This window comes from Onychostruthus taczanowskii, unplaced genomic scaffold (assembly GCF_017590055.1).
Source record: "Onychostruthus taczanowskii isolate IOZ18803 unplaced genomic scaffold, ASM1759005v1 scaffold6, whole genome shotgun sequence".
Classification (NCBI taxonomy): Eukaryota; Metazoa; Chordata; class Aves; order Passeriformes; family Passeridae; genus Onychostruthus; species Onychostruthus taczanowskii.
The window spans coordinates 10264357-10281211 of NW_024503679.1; the positions used below are offsets into that span (position 1 = coordinate 10264357).

Below are 16855 nucleotides of genomic sequence, written 5' to 3' on the forward strand. Positions count from 1 at the left end.
TGACAGAAACAGGAAAATATTTAACAAAACTACTTTTACTTCAGTGACTAAAAGACGTAACGCAACACCAAAGCTCAGTAAACATTTTGAATATCTTTGAACATCAGAGCACCTGTTTTGAACAGTTGTTGGTATTTGTCCCAGGGACACTCATCATCTGAATTCATCTCTGCACATTGCATAGACAACTACAGCAGAGGATTGTGCGTGCATCTATTTTTGCTCAAAGTTATATGCAGCCTTTCTCGAAGTATTGGCCATGGCAGGTAAAGTTTTGGAGGACAGCAGCTTTAAACAATCCTTTGGAGACATTGTAACAACAATTATTTGTTATTGCAAAGCTGGTATGCCTGAACAATCTACCAGGCGATGCTCCAAGAAGAAAGGAAACCTTGTTACTGCAGGACTATTAATTGTGACTCTGCCAAGCACTGCCTTTTGACATGTCAAGATTTATTTGGTAACTTTTGATAAAAACTTTTAAGCGTCCAGTCTAAAGAACTTGGCTTAGGTCATGCACAAAATATGGTGCTAGTGAAACAAGATTCTGTTGCAAAGAAAATTAAAGTAGGAATTGACTACTTTCATTAGGCAAGACAAAAAACCCCTGAAGCTGTTATTCACCTGGAAAGCTGTAAGCACCTCATCACATCAGAAACTAAACTGACACAACCTCAGAAGATTAGTTATCACTCTGGCCTAATCCAATTAGGTGTGTTCCTGATTTTACTCAATGTAAGACTTCTCTACCAGTTCCTACACAGGAAACAGCAATAATCTCCTGATGATCAGCACCACAAATAATAAAATTCCTGCATAATTAAAAGTTTGGTGTGCATTTTTTAACATTAAATTTGGCAAAAGAGTTTACAAAAACTATTTAAACATTCTGTTACCCAGTGATCAAAGGCCTGTGGATTTTACTACACCATTTCACAATTCAATTCCTTGCATCATACCATACTGATCAAGAAGCATGAGGAAAACTAAAAGTGAACCAATCCTCTCCTATGGATTGAAAGACAAATTCAAATGCACCTTTTTGAGAATTAAGGACTTAAACATTACAATAACATCTATCATTTATTAAAAGCTTAAAAAATACTAATTTATATCGTGCACCAAGAAAAACATATTCAGCTTGTTTAATAGCTTGTTAAATGCAACAAGAACAGCTCTTCTAAGCTATTTATTAACTACATTTTCTTCACCTCCTTTCAGGATCCAAAGGATGGACTAACAGGTTCTGCTCTTTGCTACTTTACTACAGAAGCAGAGGGAGTGAGGCAGCAGAGCTTTCTTTCCTTTGAGTGGGATTTTAAAATACTTCACCTTTTGACTGGGGTTTTAAAAATACTTTACCAACATTCATCAAATTATTAGTGAACATACAAATTGATTTTAATAAAAATAGCATGTGATTGACAAAGCAGCCATGGTTTTGTGCTTGAGCACTGAACCCAAGCCCTACATGTGCATCCTGTTTTTAAGTACTGTACATTGTCTTAATGTAAAAGTGTTAGAAAGTTCAACCTTCCCATGTGGGATTCAGGAAAGGGGGGGAAGAGGAGGACAATCAAGTCGTTTTGCACAGATGTTGCATTAAGACAATCAGATATTAGGATAAGAGACACATCTGAACAAAAAGCAGCAACTTAAAACCACATGAGAGAAGGCAGTTAGATATACATTCTCTTCAATTCAGTTCTGATTTTGAAACAAACAGCACAAAATCAGCCCAACCTGCCTAAAATAAAATACTTACAAAAAATATCTGTAACGGTAAGACACAAAATTCTGAGAAACATTAAGATACCAGACGGAAATTTGTTAATCAAGTGGAAAAAAAAACCATATAAAAGACCAAATTAATAACTGATCAATACTTGATAGTGGAATGAAAACAACCAATGCTACAATTACAGCCTCTGAAGAAAAATCTATAAAAATTCATTTTAAGGGAAAATTGTATGTCAACATCTTTACTGGGCTGAAAGACAGTCAGAATTCAAAATTAGTAAAATTACCCTTTAAGATATAGTTTATTCATGAGAAGAAATACTAAATTCCTTTAAATTAAGGAAAACAAGTTTCCTTTACAAAGACTAAAAGAATGGAGAATAGTTGAGACTGATTTTACAAAGACAGGATGATAATTGAAACGGAACAAAAGAATTTGATGATTTTATTTTTTCATCCACTGTTTTCAGATAGTTTTATAATCATTTGTTGTGCAAGATTCGGCTCCTAAACGTGTATGTGATAGCAAGATCCTTGTTTCAGAACCTTGAAAGTATACAGTCACAATCTGCAACTATGATGGCAAAATGAACTGATGCCTTGAAAGGCTGAGTTCAGTTCCTAAACGTGTATGTGATAGTGTTTCAGAACCTTGAAAATATACAGTCATAATCTGCAACTATGATGGCAAAATGAACTGATGCCTTGAAAGGCTGACCTACAACAGAGGCTAGACAGAGCTAAAGGATAAAGCAGGAATTTATTAAAAGGCCTTAAGGGATACACCTTGGGCAGTACAAGAGCCTGGCCAGGGCTACACCCAAGATGAACCCAAAATGGTCACAAAATGGACAATTGGTCACAAGGTCTCACACTTTTATAAGTTTTGGTCCATTTGCATATAGGAGTTAATTGTCCAGTTATAGTCCCAGGTTATGAAGTTCCATCCTCAATGTTCTTCTCTCTTCAATTCACCATTGTTTATACTTTTTGGGCCTGGAGCTTGTAACAGCTGTCCTTGGTCTCAAGTTGGAAAAGGACTGTTTTGTCTACCTACCCTGTGAAGAGAACTTGCTAACACTTAATATGAAGCTCAGAGTTGCACACTAAAGCAGCAGAGAATGCGAAAAATATGAAAGCTAAAACTTGAGGCATTGCTGCCAGCTCACCATAGTTTCTAAAATTTGACAGCTTTCACCAAGTACAGGGTTAATCCCCACCTTCCTCAAGGCAACTTGCAAAACATGCAGGTAAATTAATGATTGCTAAGTATCAGTGGTACTTCAGAGGCACAATTCAAAATGAATAGTCTCAGACTTCTAACATTTTAATGATTCCTTTCTGCTGCCAGGTGGAACGTCTGGTGGATTCAGAAGAGCAACAGCTTCCCACGGAACTTAGCACAGATGACTAAATGCTTTTGATGGCACAGTGAACCTCTATTTTAAGACTTCACTTTTAACTTTGCATTACAGTTCACTACCATATGACTGGAGGCCAAACGCCAGGAATTTGCATTAGGAATGAAAGCATACACAATCTCCTGGAGCTACCGAGGAACTGCTGCAGCGGGAATGCTATAACATGACATTTTACCTCAAGAGGCATACTTGTATTTCTGCTGCAGAATATTTCACTAATTGTGAGCCACTTGGGTTGAGAACTAGCAAATGATCAGTCTTGTGAAGTTCACACTGTTACTTGGAGAATTCATCAGCAGAAAGGCTAAGGTTTCAGCTCAATCCTGTTACAAACACAGTCATCTGTTAATAGATTTGATTAACTTTCTATTGAAACTTACACTTTACAGTGACCAACTTCTTTACTGGGCACCTAAAATACTGTAATCATAAAATCACAAAATTGTTAACATTGGAAAAGACTTCAAAGAGCTCTGAGTCCAACCATCATGTTCTCCACTAAATTACATCCCCAAGTGCCACATTCACATGCCCTTTGAACTGTTCCAAGGGTGGTGATGCCACCGCTTCCCTGGGCACCCAGTTCCAATGGCTTTTGGCTCCTAAAAACCTAACCAATGCTAACTGCTCTAACTGTACCCTCAAGGTACACTAAAATGTGGAATTAACAAACATGGCAATGTAAGAGCTGGGAAATTTCAACTCCTCAATTTAAGGTGGAAAGCAGAGCCTAGATCTTGTATAAACCACTGAAGGGATGCTAAGGGAAAACTACAAACCTGTCCAGTCACACTTTTATTGAAGTGGCCAAATCCTCTCAGAGCAAGATGGACATGTGGTGGCATCACCTACTGGGTCAGGTTTCTTGAAAGATTTAGGTGAAGGAACCCCTTGTTTCTGAGCCTATGTAGAACATAACCATATACTAAATGCCTGTCAGCATAGAAGAAGCACCTCCAGGCAGATGTGACAGCACTTTTTCAGAGCTTGAGAAGGTTTAAATGAAACATCATCAGCTAAACATCAAGTGAAAGAGAAAACACAGCAATTGAACCACAAGCCTTACCTAGGCTTGGTTTAGACGTAGCACTTTTCCTCCCTTGAATCTTATTTACATCACCCATATGTGCTGGAGTGGCACTTAATAATTTATTATGCATATGCCATATCAAAATCACTTCTTTACATAAGACCATGTTATTTATATTCAAGGAAACAAATCTTTTTTTAAAGTCCTGGAAAACAAGCCCAGAATCTGGTTTGCTCTCCAAGCAGACAGAACACATGCTATGGAAGGGTAACTTCTCCCTACACCTTTCTCCCCCCGCTCTTCGCTTGACTTAGGCAGAGCAATGTCAAAAGGCATTTGGACTCCACAACTAACCAATCCCAGGATTCTTGCAAAGCCAATTATCTAAATTAGTAACAACTCCTGTCACTATTTCTGAAGCTGGCACATATCCCCAAGATAGACATTAAATACGCATTTCATGCAAGCCAAGTTTGTCTATGAATGCCAGAGCCAAGAACTAAAAACGTTCATCGCTCTTTTCTCTTAGCCTACTACAATTTAAGCTTTTTAAAGCTCTTTCTTTCAGGACATGTTCTGTGAGGTCATACTTTAAGAAGCACTTATGCAACAGCAAAAGGAGCTCATGGTTTCTGTGGACAGAAGTGAGAGGCCCAAAGACGGCCATCAGTTGTAGCAAGGAGCCAGAAGCTCTGCTCAGGATTTTCTAGAAGCCAAGGGCTCACTGTTTCCACCCACCATGCTGCCTCTTGCCAGAGCCTTCTCACTGTTGCCCCATCCCTTTGGATGCCACATACTTTGGCATCTCCTGGCAGAAATCCCAGCTCTGCTTCCAGATGTCAACACTTTTTCCTTCCAGCCCACTACCATAAGCATTGGATAACAGTTGTTTGGAGGCCACAGGAGAAAGACGTCTGTGTTGCAGGAGCTTGGACGAAACCCCAAATATGTCACACAACACCAGCAGTTTCCTGGTAAGCCCTAGCCAAGGCTACTGCCAAATTCAGTCAGAGCTTTGGCTCACCTGGGTTACCTCTAAGTGTAGACAGTGGCAGGCAAGTCTCGAACAACAGGTTTACTGCACTCTGCGAGCTCAAACTGCAACCAATATGTCCTACTCAAGATGGAGATTTTCAATGGTGAAGCAATGGCTAACACAAATTACAACTGAATAATCCTCTAAATCCAGAAAAAACCAAAGGATGAAGGTTTGCCCATCATTTTAGCAAATGAAGCCATCCAGCAAATCACACTGTAGCTGTTAATGGAACATCTGGTGAGGCCACCAAAGCAACTGATATCATTTACAAACCCTTCCCTTCCACCCAGCCGGGTTAACCGTGCAGACTCATTAGGATTAAAGTGAGATACAGAAATACCTTGTCCCCAATATCCATTTACCTTGTCCTGAGGGCCTGCCAGGCTGCATCAATGTCTGCATACAGGTTTTTCTCAGAGGGCTTGCCGGTGCTCACCCCGTAGCCAGAGTAGTCATAGGAGAAGACGTTGCAGTTGATGCGGGAGCCAAGGCCAATGTAGAAGCTGCACATCTGGCCCAGGTCCACAGCATTACCGTGCGAGAAGAGCAGCGTGTACCGGCCAGTGGGGGCACAGCGAACGAACATGCAGCCCAGCCTGTTATCTCGGGCCGTGCGGGAGAAGAACACTTCCACGGCATCCAGTTCCCGCTGGGAATACTGCCAGTCGGCCCTCTCGCTCAGGTGCAGGCTGCAGGTGCCCGATCCCGTGGGAGTGCCCGATCCCGTGGGAGTGCCCGCCCCGGCCGCCGCCCCGGGCTCCTGCTGCTGCTCGGGCTGCAGCACGGTGTACGTGGGCTCCGGGGGCAGGAAGGCCAGCTTGGCAGCGATGCGGCTGGGGCAGGGCGGGCAGCAGAACAGCCAGCACAGCTCGCCCAGAGAGAAACCGTTCATTCTGGGGCCTTGTTCTGGCATCAGAGACGCCGGAGAAAAGCTAAATCTCTGCTGGAAAGAAGTCACACGGAACCGACCCAGAGCCCTCCTCCGACGCGACCTGCCGCCTTCCTGCGAGGCCACCAGCTGCCCTCCCAGAACGCAAACAATGACAACCTTGGAAGAACTACAGTTCAGCGACAGCAATGCAGCTCTTCAAAGCCTGGAAACTGCTTATACAAACCAAAGACACAACCCCACGAAATACAGACGGGCTACAACCAGCCCTCAACCCCCCCGCCACAACTAACGCTACAGCAAACGCAACTCTCTAAAACACGACCCTCACCGCACGTGAGCCACACGTACACATTTACAAAATGAATTCCCCGATGCCACGGCTCAGTGCGGCGCCCCAGCCCCGGAGCCGGCCTCCCGCAGGGAACATGCAGGATCCAGGGAAGCACCTTCCCGCACACACCGCACCACGCGCGGCTCCACCCGCTCCGCCCCGGCCCCCGGGACGCCCCGCGAGGCAGCGAGGGGCCCCCGCAGCGCCACCGCCCCCGGCCCGGCCCCGGCAGCGTCCGCGGGAGGAGGAAGATGAGAAGGAATAGGAGCACGAGGAGCAGGATGAGGAGGGTCCAAGGAGAAGGGGAAGGCAAGGTCGAGGCTCAGCCGCGCGCGGCCGCGGGCAGGGCCATGCCGGCTGCGGCGCGCAGGCAGGAGCGGGCAGCGGCCATGTCCCGGCTCCCCCTCCGCGCCGCCGCAGCGCTTCCGGGTTACGGGCGCGGAGCGGCGCCGCCGCAGGTGCCGGGGCGGGTGCGGGGCTGTGCCGGGCCGCGCCCGCCGCGGCACCGCTTGGGCGGGGCGTCGGGAGGTGCGGAGGTGCGGGAGCGGGTCCCGCAGCGCTGGCCGGAACGCAGGAGCCGCCGCCGGGCCCTTTAAGGGACCCCCCCCAGCCTCTCTGCCGGCCGCCCACCCTCGCGCGTGCGCGGCGGGGCCGGGGGCGAGGGGCCGCGCGCGCAGGGGCCGCTTGGCGCCCTCTGAGGGGTCCGTGAGGGGACCCCCGGCTCGGGTCGCCCTGAGCGCTCGCACCGCGGGCAGTGCCAGCCCTCGGAGCCGGGGCCGGGTGAGGGGCTCCCCGTGGCCCTGGGCATCGCTCCTCGAGTCGCCCGAGCTGTGCAGCAATGCCAATGAAGCTGCTCCTCCGCAGTGCCCGGCGCTCCGCTCCCCGGCTGCCGAGCGAGCTGTGCCCTCCAGGTTCAAAAGCTCTGGAGGATCTCTGGATTTGCCGGCACTTTCAAGAGATTCTACGGAAAACTTAAAATGGTGCGATTGCAGAAGCCTCATTTCCTTAGAAAATGAGGGTAATGATCCGTATCCCAAATAATTCACTGAATAAATTAGCAAATTGCTTAGAGCATATGGCAGACCCCATGGATAAGTGGTACTGCATCTCCAATGCCTGCTTCGACCCTGAGAGCAGAGCACAAAGATTGTGGGCAAATGATTCCATGTTCCACATGTTTATGTGGAACATTCTGTTGGTAACACAGGGAATAACTACAGCCCTTAATTCACCAGCATTGCATGCTTACTGAAAAAAAAAAAAAAAAGTCACAAAGCCAAAGTGAAAACATAAAGAAAATTACACCCGTGCAACTGCACTTACCCTGCAATTCTTACACTTCCAACCAGTGTCCTGACTAAGACGTGGTGAGCATGTTCACCCCCTTGTGTTTTCTCCTACTGTTTGGCCATTACCCTAAGTGCTACCTATGAGGAACAAAGTTTCAAAAACTCAGGAACTGGGTCATTTCATAAGTTACAAACCTGAGATGCCCTTCCCTTTCATTTTCATTGGGAAACACTTGCCAACTCTAAGAAAACTCCGTTCAAAACCTGTTTACAGAAAGGTGGTCATGTGTGATACTCCTCTGTCTTTGGAACTGGAATGTCAAAAATGAGCTCAGCCCCCACCACAGCAGTCTTTACTTTGCTAACAATGAAAATTTTAGAAATGCTAAAATCAGTCGGCAATAATTGTGTCTATTCTGACTGTTAAGCGAGAAAATGAAAGGGAGAAATGTGTTATCTCCATCCAGCTTGAACTTGTGGCCTCTGGCATGGAGAGGATATTCCTCCACAGGACACAGAATACCCAGTTAATTACACATGTCCCACTGGCAGGGTGACAGGGTCCAGAGATCAGGCAGGGTAATGAAATGAGTCCCACCTACTTGATGCTGGGTTCCTTTGGGTGGCAGAGACAGCCAAGGCACCCTGGATGGGTCAGGAAATGATGAAAGGGACTCCCACTCCATAGACTGTGATAGGAAAACACAGAATAGATAAATGAGGGACCCTGTGAAATTCCTTGGGGATGACAAACGCCCTCAAGCTCCACCTTAGCTGTTACAAGAGATACTATTGATAATCTGTGGGAAGACTGATAGAACCCTGAGAAAAGTCTGAATATGCTCTGAGAAGAGATTTGGCTGAGGAGAGCTGCTAAGAGCTGCCTCTCCATGTCCCTCTCCCTGCACACACACTGAAACTAAGATAAGAGCTGGAATCTGGGCATCAGCACCAACTGAAACTAACTCAGAACCCTTTCAAAGGCTGTGTGACTCGCCCAGAGCCAGACAGCAGAAGTTGTTATATTGTAAATAGATTGCTACTCCAAAGAATAGGCAATTAAAAGGACAGTATTTCCCATGTGCCACCCTGGTCCTTCCTTAGGTCATGCTTGCAGTAGTGAAATTAAAGAATTAAAGTGTCCTCTTTGAATCAAAGGGGAAGTGTTATGAATTTGCTCCTTGAGCTAATAGGACTGTGCAAACCACATTTACTATCAGCCTTTAAGTAATTTTTGATGGACCAAGAAAGATGCCTTAGGTGAACAGGGAAGATCTTCAAATAGCTACGAAAAAGGCAAATAGAATAAAGAGAACACACTGTAGTTGGTTATGTCTTGATTATTTCCATGTCCTGTAGCCTCACCATGCCTGTCACAAGGGCAGAGCGCTTTGCACCACACTTCCTTTTCCTGAACACTGGATAGACAAAAGAATAGGCCAGAAGACAGTGAGACTGAAGCCAAAGAAGACACCTGGCAGCAGCTCTGTGAAGATTACGTATCCTAAACATTAACCATGCCTGACTTCCTGCTGCTGCTGGCCGACTGTGAGGCTGTTACAGCTGGATAAACACTCCTCATACCTGCACACCTGCAACTATCGTCTGCTGCAGCGCTGGTTACAAACACCAGACTCACACTAGGAAGTGCCTCAAAGCATTTTTCCTATTTCCTGGACAAATTACTGCTCATGTAATTTAGTAACTCTGTATCCCAGGCCTGTTCCAGGATATGCTAAAGCAGTAGCAGAACTGACAAGCAATGGCTCTGTCAGCTGAAACACAAGGCAAGAGATCACTCTGAAATCTACCTAACTCAGGTACAGGGCAAATAATGAAGCACATTAATGAGCACACATGGCTGTGTTCTCATCAGCCACATCACTGTCAAGTTCTTTGCAGTTTCTGGAAAAAGGTCTGCTTGAAGGAAGTGTTTAAAATAGAAAAATTAATTTGCTTTGGGAATGGAAGACCGTCCCAAACACAAGAGAACCAAATGTCGTGGGAGGTGGTGTGTCTGGAAAAGAATGAATGGGCAACAGATGGTGGCATCAAGAACTTACTGGAGACACACCACTCTGATGCTAGTGAGAGGATCATAGAATCAGAGAGTCATTTAGGCTGGAAAAGACCTTTAGGATCACAGAGTCCAACCATTAACCCAAGGACTGCCAAGTCCGTCCCTAAAACATGTCCCCTAATGCCACGTCTACACATCTACTAAATACCTGCAAGGATGGTGACTGAACCTGGGCAGTCTGTCCCAGTGCTTGACAACCCCAACAAAGAAATTTTTTGTAATATCCAATCTGAGCCTCTCCTGGTGCAACTTGAGGCCATTTCCTCATCCTGTCACTTGTTAGTTGAAAGAAGAAGCCAACCCCCACCCAGCTACAACCTCCCATCAGATTGCTGTAGAGAACAATAAAGTCACTCCTGAGCCTCCTTTTCTCCAGGCTCTGGTCTCTGTATAGCCAAAACTGGAAGATATAACACCTAAATTAATCACCCAGGGTAAGCAAGCTAAATACAGCCTTTGGTAGATGGCCCATACTTATGTTTTTTCTGTTGGGTGTATCCTTCCCTACATTGTGCCAGTGGAAAGAACTTGGATTGCTTATTTCTCTTTCTGCACCTGAGTGAGACTAGCAATTTTCTGCCACATAAACCCATGTAGCATTAAACTTACAGGTCTATATGGACAAAAATGTATCAATTGCTTTACCAGAGTGAATAAAAAAAAGGTTAAAATAGAAAACTCATGGAGCTTGAATGATCAATTTCTTCAGAAATATGAGTCTAAGACAAATGACACTCTTCAGGGTTTAAAATAGCTTTCTTCTAGGTCCGCAGGGTTTTAGTCAAGACTCAGCTATCCTCAGATTTGCTGTGAATACAGTATGACAAGAATGTGGAAAGGAAAACAAAGATGTACAAGGATCAAAACTTATGGGAGGGATGGTGGGGGAAGGGAGAAGTGGCAGCTATGTGATAATATACAATGAGGGTTTAGAGTCTTGATTTGCAGTGACTGCACTTTATGCCTGTCACTGGCAAATTGACATTTTAAAGATATGTTCTTGACTGCTTTTTCATGTCAGTATCTTTGTTCAGGCTATATCTAGGCTGATGAAAGGAATTTCAATTAAGGATGAAATCTTTTCCATACTGTATTGAAATGCACAGGGTGGGAGCAGAGGAAGAATGGAGCAATGAAAGCTCTATAGAGAGTTCTTTAAGGCATCTTGCTGACACAGGACAAGATAGTTTAGGAATGCCTGGGGCAGTGCACTCTGCAGTGGTTTATTGTGCCTTTACAAAGAAACAGTGTGCATTCACCTTAGTGCCTACTGCCTGAGGCCACATATCATTCAAACCGGGGACTAAGGGTTTAATAAATCCCAATCTAGTTTAGTCCTCGAGGGAATAGCAGTCTGGAGTCATTCAGGAGTGGCAGGGAGGGTGGCCACCTAACGTGGCAGGAAAAGGCTGATTTTTACCCTCTGTGTGTAAGCAGTATCCTGGGAAATGAAAGGGGTTATAAATCTGCATAGTGAAAGCCTTAGGGAAAAGAAGTGTGAAAAACAGTAAGGCATGGATATGAAGACAGTTCATGAGAGACAGAGAAAAAAAAAGAGAAAGACAATAGAAAACTGAGAGCTGGGGGGAAAAAAGGAATATTAATTGTACAAAACCACATCAAACCCACTTTATCCACCTACCTTGCACTCACCTAATATTTGGAGTGAAATACAAACTAGCTCCCACTGAGCACTTTAATGCAGATGTATATTTCTTTGCATGTTTGTCCTTGTCCACCATTTTTCTAGCCTAGTCACGGTGAGAATTTTTAGTTTGCTGATATATCCAGAATGCTCACCCAGCCCCTCCAGCTGGGCTCCAGCTGTCGTGGTGACCTTCGGAGGGCAGCTGATCCACACTCCACTCCCACCCGTGCATTCAGAGTGGGTGTAACAAGTGCATTCCAAAGGCTCCTTAGGACCTCTACATGTACCTGTCAGTGGTGCCTTCATTCAGGTCTGAATCTGGGCATTGAGGCATTACTGCTCAACAAAATCTGGACAGAGGCAGAGCTCTGTGTCACTGTGGCCAGACCCATAATCAAGCTATCAATTAAAAATCAATTTGTGTATGTCTACAGCATTACAGAGTCATTAATGTGACTGAGGCATAGACATACATTTCATTCATTACAATAATTCAGCTATTAAGATGATCTGATTTATCAGCAAGAGCCAGAATGGCTGTTCACATGGTTTACTCATGTCTGGTTATTCAGGGCTGAGGTTGTCATATATGAAATCCTGATCTGAGCATTTGCATACAAATGCCAAATCCCATGTATGTTACAGGAACTGAAGTGGAAAACTGCCAAATTCTCCTTCAATAATGTGGGAGCTCTGATGGTATATCACACTGTTCCCTGAAAAAAAATTATAAGTAGACCAACTGGTTTTTGTGTTTCCTCACTTTCCAGAAATCATGAGAAAACATATGCTTCATTTCATCATAAACCTCCAAGGCATTTTCAAGGTCAGTGGAGATGGAGTTCAGGCTCCCATTCATGAGTACTGGTCATGTAGTTAAAATAGAAAAACATATTTTGGCTTCTGCATGCTACTGTGTGTCAGAAATCAGCAAGGCTTTCTTGAAGCATGTGGACTCTTCCAACTGCGTGTCAATCTTCACATCCAAAGTCTGAACCAAGATCTTCAGCTGGAATAAACCTATGATAATCAGCTTGAATTTAATTTTTAAAAAGCACAAGTACAGAAGGGCCAATGGTGATTATTTAAAATCTGTGGAGATCTATAATTTTTTTTTTCTTTGCAAAATCACTTGAACTTGGATTTCTGGAATCATACAAACCAAAAACACCATTAGTCTGAGACCATTCCTGGACTTCCTGAGAGATGTCAATTTGAAAAGTAGGGCACATGTTTTCACCTGAAACATGCATTTGAGACTGACAACCAGACAGCCCAAGTCTCAAGCATTACCTACTCCTCCCTTCCTTCTCTTTAAGCTCTTATCTTCTCTATTCTCCCTAGAAATCCTGGATAAAGTCTGTTGGTCTGTTAACATGCTTTTATCAGTGCATGAGGAAGCAGAGAACTGATCTGTGGAATACATTCCCTCCTTGGTGGTGCTGCTGGGTGTTACTTCACCAGTCACTAGAGCTGGTGGCACTTTTTGCCTTCTATGGCAACAACAGCACAGCATCAAGAACTGCTGCCTGTCCCAAGTGTGATCTTCAATTTTGTGGAACTCATCTGGAATTCTCCACCCTGATGTTCTGAAAGCAAATAGAGAAAACTTTGAACAGATACCTTGTCACAGTGAATGTGGAGGGAAGAGCTGAAGTGACCAAAACTGCTGCAGTAAACCAGTGTATACTCCACATGCAGCACTGGCTGAGTGGACTGGGCACGTGGGGCCAGTGGAAACAACAGGGTTAGAGACAGATGAGCAGAGATGCTCCTCTCTGTGAAAAGAGTGGTAGGAGGCAGCAGAAATTACACATTCTGGCTTCAGTCCTCACCAACTGCCTACAACTATTACCATTACTTGAAACCAAATATTTTTCCTTTTAGCTCAAGTACAAATTCTGAGAAGAGAAGAAGGGGAGACAGTGAGCTGAGAGTCCTCTGTGCTGTCTCAGAGTAATTTTGTGGGCAAACTCAATTCCTCCACATTGCCTTTTAGTCACTGTGGTTTCAAAAGGTCAGATCCTGGTGTTCATTGTCTAGGGGGAAATTTCCTAGAGAAGTCTTCTATGTTTGGTCCTTCATGTCTAAAAAAGCAGCACAATTACATCCAACATTCCCACAATCAACATTAAGAATAATTTATTTTCCTCTTTACTGCAGTTATTTACATATTTATCATTGGCCCTATTCTGTAATTTCTTCAGATTATTGCAGTTCCTTCTACTTTTTCCTTCAATTTCTGAGTCATTCTTGTTCTTCATCTCTCTCAAGCTGACCCACAACTATTCTCAAATGCTGCAGGCTGGATTTGGTACCCAACTGTGGCCTTACTCATGGTGAGTAGAATAGCAGGATGAGCTCATAGCTTCTAGACTGCACTTTCACTGATCTACCCTGGTACGATGTTTGCCCTTTTTTTTTTTTTTTTCTAAGTAAGAGCTGCATGACACTGCTGTTTCCCATTGAGCCTGCAGAACTCCTGCTTGCTCTGTTGGCTCTTTACTCCACTTCTTTGCAATTGATTATTCCTACCCACACACAGACCATGGCAGTTGTCCTTATCAGGTTGCAGTTACCACTTCTAACACAATCAACACACTGCACCTGCAGAGCTGCAAACAAACACAGTGCTGAGCACAGAGCCTTGGTCAGGTCAGCCCAGCCTTTTTAGGAAGCACTTAATATTATTTTCAGAACCCTTCTTGTCTAGAGAGAACAAATGCTGCCATGGCTGTTGGCCAGCCAGGATGACTGAGAAGGTTTCCCTGGGAGCCCCTTACACTGCAACTGCTGTGGGGCAAAGTGCCAGCCTTAGCCCAACCCATATCCCATGAGCCAACCCTCTGCTTCTGGGCTTTGAAACATGACAGGCAGGAGCAAATCTCACATTCCTCCAAAGAGAACATTTATTTTCTTTTTGACTCACAGTACCTGAAAATAAAAAACAAACCATAAAAACTATTTACTGTGTGATGAAAAATCAACTCTTTTCCCTTTTGTTCCTGAACCTGTGATGCAACATCTGCTGATATATATGGGGTACTTCAGGGAATATGTGCTTACTCAAAAGATAGTTTTTCCTGGCATGTATAAAGCTTTCCACAGATTTGTCCCCCATCTTCCAAAATCTCACACTGTGTTATATGTGATTATCAGACTGTACATATGTGAGTGCTGGCAATACAGAACAAGCCTCGTTGTTCTCCACACCTTTGTCTGACAGGGGTGTTTAAAGAGATGTGCTGCTAATCACTTTGACTGCAGGAGTCCGGGTCTGTAAGTACAAAGAGACTCATTACTTACTGATGAAGCAGCAGCAATGAAATCCAGTGACGTGGAGGCTAGACCCAAAGAGAATAATCCAAGCTACTGTGATAGCAGATTGACGTTAAGTAAGTAATTAGAGAAGGAAAAGTGAATGAAAAAGGAAACATATGTAAACCAGCTTAATAGTTATTTTGTATCTTCTTGCCAAAGATATCTTATTACGGTTCTGTTACTGCTGCTTTTAAATCTCTGTTAAACAAAATGTATCAGAGATGGAGAGCTATGACATTTTCCTTCAGGGCTACAACCCTGGTGGTTATGCCAAGCTCAGCTTATTGCACAAACCTGCCAGGATGCTAAATAGTTAATGAGGTAACAACAACTACATTTATAAGAAATAAAAAAAGGTTGATGGTCAGTTCCTTTTGGTTGAAATATTTAGGTTTTAAGAATTAACACCAAGGCACTGATAAAATACATGGTAATTTCCTGAGGAAAGATTAGAGGCTTGTGCTGAAGATAAAACCCCCAAAGCATATGTTTCCCTGCCTGGGCTTTCATGTATTAATCCTATATGGATTGATGGTGTAATTAGAACAATTCTGTGGGTCACAATTTGATGAGCACCATCCTATAGCTAAGCACACATTTCTTACTCTCCCAAGACACAGGAACATCACACTGCTTTCACTCTGTCCGTATCAAAAAGAGTTTGGTGCTCATGTTTGTCAGCAGGTAATAAAAACTGGATTCCACAAATGCCACAAGAGATGATGCCTCGAAGCCCTCCAGAGCTGTGATCAGGCTGACAGACCTTTGTGCACTAGTTATCAAGAGATGAACTCTTCCTTCCCACAGCTCTCAGCCTGGTTCATATCAGCAAGGCTTTCAAACACTGCACTGATGACAGAGCTGCATCCTAGACCAGCCTCGTGTGGGCTCTGAAGTGATTTCTGCAGTGCAGGAACTGCCACGAGGAGGTCCAACACTGGCTCATTGCTCTGTGTATCTGCTGGTCCAACAGTCTCTTTTTAGCCTGACCAAAGCCATTCTTGGCTGGCAGGACAAGTATTGCAGAGCTGGAAAGCAGAGGAGGAAGGTGTGACAATTCAGTAAGATACAGGAAAACGTTCCTTGTGAAACACAGCGTTTTCCTCTTCCTGCACATTGGTCACTCATGGAGAACAGAGGAAAAAAACCTTTTGTCTGAGTCATTCACACTATACTAAGAAAAGCACTTGGAACTGTACTCCAGGGAGTAGCATTACACTAGGATAACGGAGTACTTGGGTGAAGTCAGGTTCTTCCATTTCACAGCAAATATCACAACCTGAATGCTGTTGTTCATTTCCAGGCATTTTGGTGATTCAGGCAGGGATGTGTCTGTGTTCACAAATTGCAGTAACTGTCTATATTTCAAAAGGGAAACTGATACAATGCATTGCTTTAGCTGCACTGAAGTGGGATTTTTTTTTTTTTTCTTACAGAAATTGGATGAATTTTAGCTCTGATTAAGTTCTTAATCTGGTGCTTAACTTGAAACAGTTCAGTACTTCAATTGACATGAATAAAATTGTCCACATCCAGCTAAGTAACTTTCCTGTTTTTCTGGACTGTGTTCTTTTAGAATTGAACAGTTAGCTTAGTAAATACTAATCTAAGCATAACTGTAGTCTGATCTAAAAAGAAAGGGTATTTAAAGGATAGATCCTTTGGCTTCTGTAATTTTTGGGTTTTTAAGAGAAAGCTTTCTGCCTCCCACTTTGGGCCAAAATGCAATTTTTTGAGGTATGGAATTCCACTCTCATGGTTCAAATTTCAACAGTGATGGCAACATTTGCAGTTTTGTTTGCAGTAATTTCTAACAGAAGGATTACTTCTCCCTCTTGGATACATTTGTTTCTTGTAATGCTTGATGTAGTGCATCCATTTGGCAATAAACCCCTCATTGGGGAATTACAGTCTGTTGGGTTTTTTTCTGTCTGAAGTTTTTCAAACAGAGTAAGTCTCAAGTTAAATTTATCTGGACCAACACAATCATGATTCGCACAGATGTTAAGGCACCAGACCCTCCTTTTCCTCGCAGAACTCCAAGGTGTTCCTCCAACAGAAACC

At 43.9% G+C, this 16855-nt stretch overlaps 1 protein-coding gene across 1 annotated transcript in view; it reads right to left on the bottom strand.

The window, feature by feature from the left end:
- ABHD17C (abhydrolase domain containing 17C, depalmitoylase) overlaps positions 1-7015 on the bottom strand; it is a 29130-nt gene extending 22115 nt beyond the window's left edge. The window contains exon 1 of the mRNA XM_041418845.1: positions 5593-7015. Coding sequence (XP_041274779.1) covers positions 5593-6143 — 551 coding nt within the window. The 5' untranslated portion in view covers positions 6144-7015. The remainder of the gene's footprint in view (positions 1-5592) is intronic.
- Positions 7016-16855: the final 9840 nt, after the last annotated feature.